Raw genomic sequence first — 8437 nt, 5'->3', positions numbered from 1 at the left:
TCTAGGCTCCAGAGAGTAATATGTTGTTAAATGCCATCAAGTTGGATACAACTCATAATGACCCTGTATAGGGTTTCAGAGGAGCAGTTGGTGGGTTTGAACTGTCGGTGGTTTGCAGTCCAATGTTGATCCTACTGTACCATACCAGGAGTCCAGAGTCTAATATAGTAAAAATAAATTCATGGTATCATTTACCTAATGGTTCACTGTGTGACATGTAGTCCTACTGTCTAAATTTTATGGAATATAGAAATAGTATTTAAATAAACCTGTGCTACTTAACTTGAAGATTCTCATTAAGTTAAGAAACTATAGAGTTGTTCTATAAACACTAAATTCTTTGCTTCATTCCTTAAATTCTTTTCCTGTGAGGTAATTTTCTATTCTTGATCTAAATTTGTTTTATTTTCACTGCTGAATTAGTAATATAGAAATAAGGAATAAAAAAGTCAGAAGTTACCTGAAAACCACCTTCATTGAGAGCTCTGGCTCCGTATGCAATTCTTTTTCCACCTTCCAACGTAGGCTGAATGCTTGGATGGTGCTTCCACCTCTGGAACTCTCTAAATGGGCTCAGGTATGGATTTTGATAGTCTAGACCAACCTTTAAAATGTTATATTTAAATCTGATACATTTTAATTTCATATTAAATCAAGCTAAAATCTAAGCCATTTGAAAATAATAAAGCTATTCCTCACTTATTGACACTTTGCATTTACAACCATAGTAAAAAACCCATCCTACTATTTTGCGCACTAACACTGTATATACATCTGGTAGTAACAAATGCCAAGGTATGAGGCAAGGGTAATGCTGGCTCTGCTGGTTAAGATTAGGTGTCAGATTAGGTTTGTCATGATTCTCAGTGATTTAGCCAGTTATTCAATGATGTAGTTTGGCCGTTATGTAATGATGTAGTCAGACTCCAGTTTGTGAGTTGATGTGGTCAGCTTACATTTTTGCATGATGCTAATTTTCACACAATGACCTGGTCTTTGATGCCTAACCATGCTGATATGTGAGGAATAGGTATATTTATTATAAAGCATAAAAGCTAAATTTCTTATACTCAAAGTTTGGAGAAACATGTAATAACCCAAATTAAAATGAATAAATGAATAAAATTCTTTTGGAAATCAATGTCCAAAATAAAAAATATCTGTAGGTAAGTGTCTAAGATTATGATTTTACAAAGAGAATTATAATTATTTATTATTTTATTTATCTAGAAATAAGCTAATTATACTAATATACAAATGAAGAAATGGGATGCAATCACACTTAGAAACAAAGAAATATACAAGCTTACATTTTTATAAGGCATTTCCAAGGTGCTAAAATTAATAACTAAACTTTTTGCTTTAATAAGATTAAGTCACTAGAAAAAGTACACAAAGGTAATACACAAAACATATAACTGGGAGTGAAAACACATCAACGAGGCATAGATTTAAAAATATATCATAAGTCTAATCATGGAACTAAAATTTAAAGCTACCAGCAGCTGCAAAGTGCAGAAACTTTAAGTGCTGTAATTTTTCCAATCTTTGTACTGTTCAATGTAATTTACTGTAAGGATGTAGGTGGCCAAGAAAGGAGAAACTGCTTTGAGTTTCACAAAATACATAGGTTTAAATACAGTACTAATTTCACATTCAGTGTTATTACTGCATGCCACAGAGGAAATGGATTTTGAAGTCAGACATGTTCCGATGTAAATATTTGTTGTTGAGTTTAGACTCATAGCAACCTAATGTGACGGAGTAGAAGTGTCCCAGAGTGTTTTCTAGGTTGTAATTTTTACAGGGGAGTCCTGGTATGGTGCTGTAGGATAAGCACTGGACCACTGCTACAAGGTCTGCAGGTGAAACCCATCAGCTGTTCCTTGGAAACCCTATCTATGCAGGATTGTGATGAATTGGAACTGACTCGACAGTACTTAACAACAACAACAACAATCTTTATAGGAAGAAATTGGCAGGTCATTTCTCCCACAGAGTAGCTACTTGGTGAGTATGGCTTTCCAACCTTTTGGATAGTGGACAAGTGCCTCTGGGGCTCCTTTTCATCATTTCATGTGTCTATTTGGGAATTTGTTTAGCTTGTTTAGATCTTAGCTGTCTCGCCAGTAAAATAAGGGTATAGCTACTTCATAGGATTCTTTTGAAGCTTATTTAGAAATTTTAATAAAACATCTAGCCCAGTGCTTGCATGTAATACCTTTTATAATAGTATAATTACATGTATACTATTACTATTATTTGTTATTGTGGTTAAGTGCCGTTGAGTCAATTCTGATCCATAGCGACCCTATATAGGGTTTCCAAGGAATAGCTGGTGAGCTTGAACTGCCAACCTTGCAGTTCAAACAGCTTTACAGTCTGGCGCATTAACCCACAGCGCCTAGCTATATGCATTTAAGTAGACTAGTGTTGATAATAGGCATAGGACTTTATATATAGATACCATTAGAGCTTTACATGAAAAGCATTTTACTTCTCCAGATTCAAAACCCTCATTTTGTAACTCTAATGATCCTTCTTTCATGATTATAACAGCAGAACTTTCCATATGGGGGTTATAACTTACCACAAAACCAAGCGCCACCATAGGTTCACCTTCATTTAAATGATAAAGGAAAGAACCTCCATAAGTGTGTCTGTCCAAGGGCCAGCCGACTGTGTGATCTACTCTCCCAGGTTTCCACTTCTTTTCGTCAATAATCCATAACTTAAAATTAAAAGAAGTTCTGGAGTATTAAGTGTTTCATGTCACCACACTACATAAACCATGCTAAACTTTATGACTTTTTAATGAAAATTACAAAGGAAAAAAAAAAAAAAAAAGCTGTAATGATGAGAAAGAAAAAGACAGTTTTGCATATTTAAATGATATAAAACTTCAGCATGATTGACTCAAGTGTTAAACAAATCAGAACAAAGTTTATTAGTGGCTACTAAGGATGGGAGGGAGAAAAATAGAGGGAGTCATTGCTTACTAGGCACTGAGATTCTGTGAAGGGTGAAGGGTGATAGAACAACTGGAAATGGGTAGAGGTAGAGGTGATGGTTACACAGTATAATGAATGTAATTAACGTCACTGAACTGTACATATAAAAAATGCTGACATGGCCAATGTTTTATTATAGATGTGTTGTTGTTATGTGCTGTGGAGTCGGTTCTGACTCATAGCGACCCTGTACAGGATTTCCAAGACTGTAAATCTTTACGAGAGCAGAAAGCTTCATCTTTCTCCTGAGGAACAGCTGGTAGTTTCAAACTGCTGACCTTTTGGTTCACAGCCCAATTTGTAACCACTACGCTACCAGAGCTCCTTTATTATAGATGTACTTACCACAATTAAATTAATAATATTTCCCTACTCATACAATGGACCAGAAAGCAGATTTTGGCTCCCATTCACAGTTTATAAGTCATAGTATATAAGAATAGAGAGCAAATCAAAGTGGCTATTTCCAGGAGGTTGGAGCTTTAAAAGACAGAATAGTAATTCAGAGGGTCTAAGCAGCCAAGAATCAATTTTTTTGAAGAAGAAGAGAGCAGAGTTTCAATACTGCCATCTCTCCTTCCCTACTACCATGGTATCTTTGGATCAAGACATCAGTCTTCAGAAAACCAACCCAAACCTCCATAAAGATCTTTTAAAATGAAAATCTTAGAGGAAAGGTGACTTGCATTAATCATTTCTGAATTAACAGAAAATTAAGCAAGACATTGGAAAGGAGATCCTTCACATTCTCTTTGAGAAGAGGGTGACTAGCAGTTGAGATTATGGGCGGGAAAAGGTCCCAAAATGATGTTACAGTTCCTAGAAGTGGGGAGACGATTGGGAAACCTAGAAGAACACTGGCTAGATGGCCATTAGAGGCTGAATAGGGGGGCATGAGAGTTGAAGGAAAAGGAAAAGAAAGAAAAAAATTTTGTAATATAGTACCTATCGTCACTTATAAATTCTGCTATCTAAAACAAATTAATTAATTTCTTTGAGCCTCAGTTTTTATACCACAAAAATAAAGGATTATAATGTACAACTGAAAAAAATGAAGAGGTCAGAAAGCTTATGAACTCTTTAAAGCATTAATTGGATTCTCAAATTGGTGAGACTTTTATGCAATGACAGAAAAATGCTGGAGAGATGAAGTAACTTTCTGAAGTAATTTTCTTTATTTTGATTGATCTGAGTAGTAACTATATGGGTGTGTTCACCTTGTAAAAATTTATCTAGCTGTAAATTTTAAATCAGATACTTAACACTATGTGTGCTATGCCTCAATGAAACAATTTACTCCCTCCTAAGAAGCTCAGCCTTGGAAACCCTGTGCAGGGTCACTATGAGTCAGAACCTACTCCACAATACTTAACAAGAACAACAACCAAGGAGCTCTGGTAGCGTAGTGGTTATGAATCAGGCTGCTAATCTCACGGTCAGCAGTTTGAAACTACCAGCTGCTCCCCAGGAGAAAGATGAGGCTTTCTGCTCCTGTAAAGATTTACAGCCTCGGAAACCCTGTACAGGGTTGCTATGAGTCAGAACTGACTCCACGGCGCATAAAAACAACGAGGAGCTCTGGTAGCGTAGTGGTTACCAATTGGGCTGCTAATCTCAAGGTTGGTAGTTTGAAACTACCAGTTGTTCGGCAGGAGAAAGATGAGGCTTTCTGCTGCTGTAAAGATTTGCAGCCTCGGAAACCCTGTGCAGGGTAGGGTCACTATGAGTCGGAACCGACTCCATGGTACATAACAACAACAACAAGACCCTCACCACAATTGAAACAAATTATTCAATTCAGACAGGTAAATTTTAAATTTTAAACCCAATTTTTATCTGAAATATTGTCTGAAAATTGAGATACCTCTTTTAGTCCAATTCCATAGGTCTGGGGATTACAGTTGGCTCTCAAATCAAACTTCTTATATAGTTGCTTGGCTAGATGTCCATGGCAACCTTCTGCAAAAATTGTGACTTTGGCATGTAGTTCTAGTCCTCTTTCAAATGTTGTCTATAAAAGCAAAAACATTTTAGAAATATTGAATTGCAATATTTGACAACTGAAGATATATTCACATAAGGTATTTGAATTAGAGTTATATTTGAATTAAGATAATTAAGCTATTTGAATTAGAATTCAATTGTGAATTGAATTCTAATTCAAATAAGAAACAAAAAATTCACAAACATCAAGTTGATTCTGAGTCATAGCAACCCTGTAAGGCACAGGCTACTCCCTAGGGTTTCTGAAACTAGAAATCTTTACAGGAGCAGATAGCCTCATTTTTCTTTTGTGGAGCAGCTAGTAGGTTTGAACTACTGACCATGAAGTTAGCAGTCCAATGCTTTACCAATTTCACACCATGTTATTTAAATATAAAAAAAGACACTGCAAATACGTAATATTAGAAATTAAACTAAGTATTGTAATAAGTGAAACAACTTAAATTTTAAAACATATCTTGTGTCATTTGTTGTATTTTGTTTGCTTCAAAATTACTTGATTGGTTAAGTTTGTACATACTTAAAGAGCAAATAAAGTATGATAAAAAAATTCTCTACAAATGAATATAAAGTGAAAAGACCATTTCCCTACTGTTGCTGATTTTCCAATTCTAGCATTTGAAACAAAAGCCTACTATTAACAGCTTTCTTGTGAATCATTTCCCAAAAGTTTCAGGAATAAGAAATTATGTAAAGTCTACTTCTATCTTTCTAACACAGCAGGGTCATACAAAATATACTTTTCAGCTACTTGACTTTTTTTACTTTAATTTTACTTGTTTCCTATTATTGAACCTATAATGAAAACGGAAACTATTTTTTTCCCTAATGTAGAGAATTTTTGTTTATCACACTTTATTTGCTCTTTAAGTTTGTACAAATGTAACCAATCAAATATAAAAAGCTGGAGTCCTGGCGTGGTATAGTAGATAAGCTCTTGACCACAAGATCATTGGTTGAAACTCACCAGTCGATCCAATGGTCACTATGGGTTGGAACTGACTCAATGGCACTTAACAATAACAACAACATATAAAAAGCTAAACTGGAAGTCTTTTTTCTTCCTTAAATATATGTTTCTAGGAGTCCTGGTGTTGCATTGTGGGATAATGTGTTGGACTGCAAGGTTGCCACTATGCCAATCCATCTCATTAGGGCTCTTCTTCTTTTTCTCTGACCTTCCACCTCACCAAACATGATATCCTTCTCCAGTGACTAGTCCCTCCCAATAATATGTTTGACGTATGAGAGAGGAAGTTTGGCCATCCTGGCTTCCAAGAAGCACTCTGGCTGTACTTCTTCCAACTAAATATATTCTTTTATAATTGTCTTCACTTTATAATATATGTCTAAGGCAGTATACACCAAATAAAGAATTAATGTTTAATTGAGTTGCTGTTGTCAAGTGATGTCAAGTCAGTTCTGACTCTGTATAGGGTTTTACAGGAGCAGTTGCTGGGTTTGAACTGCCGAGCTTGTAGTCAGCACAGTACAGTACTTATCCTAGTGCCACACCAGGACTCCATTCCAATAATTAAAAAATATATATTTCATTTTGTTTTTAGGTGAAAGTTTGCACAGCAAATTAGGTTCCCAGTCAACAATTCATACATGTATTTATTCAACAATTGTTTCATGACACTGGCTACAATCTCTGTAATGTGTGAGCACCTTCCCTGTTTCTACCCTGTCTCATTTCTATGTAATAGAATGAGCACTAAACTGCTAACTGCAAAGTTGGCAGTTCAAACCCACCAATCGCTCCTTGGAAACCCTACACAGGGTCGCTATGAGTTGGACCTGTTGCAATTTCATTTAATGACAGTTTCCCTACCTCATTGCAATTACCTTTTAAAAACAACATAAAAAGCGATTATACACATGGACCTCACAGGATGGAATACACAGGGATCAAACTGACTACATCTGTTAGAAGAAGCAGTGAAAAAGTGCAATATCATCAGCCAAAACACGGTTGGGGCAGGCTGTGGAAAAGACCTTCAATTGCTAGTATGCAAGTTCAGGTTGGAACTGAAGAAAATTAAAGTTCATGAGAGCCAAACTATGACCTTGAACATATCCCATCTAAATTTAGTGATTATCTCAAGAACAGATTTGATGCACTAAAGACCAGAAGAATTGTGGAATGACAGCAAAAGTCATTAAGAAGATAAGAAAGAAGGAAAAGACCAAAATGGATGTCAGCCAACACTCTGAAACTTGCTCTCCTGCATAGAGATGCTAAAGCAAATGCAAGAAATGAGGAGGTAAAAGCTGAACAGAAAATTTCAAAGGGCAGCTCAAGAATACAAAGTCAAGTATTATAATGAAATGTGCAAAGACCTGGAATTAGAAACTCAGAAAGAAAGACCATGCTCAGTGTTTCTCAAGCTGAAATAATTGAAGAAAATATTCAAGCCTCGACTTGAAATATTGAAGGATTCTGTGGGCAAAATACTGAATGACACAGACAGCAGCAAAAGAAGATGGACGGTATACATAGCATCACTGTATCAAAAAAAAAAAAAAAAAGGTTACTGTTCAATAGCAACCATTTCAAGAGGTAGCATATGATCAAGAACCAATGGTACTGAAGGAAGAAGTCCAAGCTGCACTGAAGGTATTGCTGAAAAATAAGGTGCCAAGAATTGACAGAATACAAATTAAAATCTCTCAAACAAACTGATGCAGCACTGGAGGTGCTCATTCATCCACACCAAGAAACTTGGAGGCACTCATTCATCTATCTGGCTAACTAATTGGAAGAGATCCATATTTGTGCCCATTCCAAACAGAGGTGACCCAAGACAATGTGGAAATCATCGGACAATATTATTAATATTACATGCAAGTAAAATTTTGCTAAAGATAATTAAAAAACAGCTGCAACAGTATATCTATAGGGAACTACCAGAAACTCAAGCTGGACACAGAAGAGAATGTGGACCTAGGGACAGCATTACTGGTGTCACAAGAATATGACTGAAAGCAGAGAAAATCAGAAAGATGCTTTATTGACTATGCAAAAGTTTTTGACAGTGTGGATCATGACATGCTATGGATAATATTGCAAAGAATGGGTATTCCAGAACATGTGATTGTGCTAATGAGGAACCTGTATGTAGATCAAGGGGCAGTTAGAACAGAACAAGGGAATACTGAATGCTTTAAAATTAGGAAAGTTGTGTGTCAAGGTTGTATCCTTTAACCATACTTAATCAAACTGTATGCTGAGCAAATAATCTAAGAAACTGGATTATATGAAGAAGAGTGTGGCATCAGGATTGGAGGAAGACTATTAACAACCTGTGATATGCAAATGATACAACCTCGCTTGCTGAACATGAAGAGGATGAAAAATACTTATTGATGAAGATCAAAGACCACAGCTTTCAGTATGGATTGCATCTCAATATAAACAA

The 8437-nt window shown here is 35.8% G+C and overlaps 1 protein-coding gene across 1 annotated transcript in view; it reads right to left on the bottom strand.

Annotated features, from left to right (window-relative positions):
- ETFDH (electron-transferring-flavoprotein dehydrogenase) overlaps positions 1–8437 on the bottom strand; it is a 66197-nt gene that overhangs the window by 14708 nt on the left and 43052 nt on the right. The window contains exons 7-9 of the mRNA XM_006867921.1: positions 4876–5022; positions 2591–2731; positions 461–604 (exon numbers count right to left, since the gene is read on the bottom strand). Of these exons, the coding sequence (XP_006867983.1) occupies positions 461–604; positions 2591–2731; positions 4876–5022 (432 nt within the window). The remainder of the gene's footprint in view (positions 1–460; positions 605–2590; positions 2732–4875; positions 5023–8437) is intronic.

This window comes from Chrysochloris asiatica, unplaced genomic scaffold (genome assembly GCF_000296735.1).
Source record: "Chrysochloris asiatica unplaced genomic scaffold, ChrAsi1.0 scaffold00112, whole genome shotgun sequence".
Lineage (NCBI taxonomy): Eukaryota > Metazoa > Chordata > Mammalia > Afrosoricida > Chrysochloridae > Chrysochloris > Chrysochloris asiatica.
The sequence above is the reverse complement of the archived record's forward strand: the minus strand, read 5'-3'. Positions and strand labels throughout refer to the sequence as shown.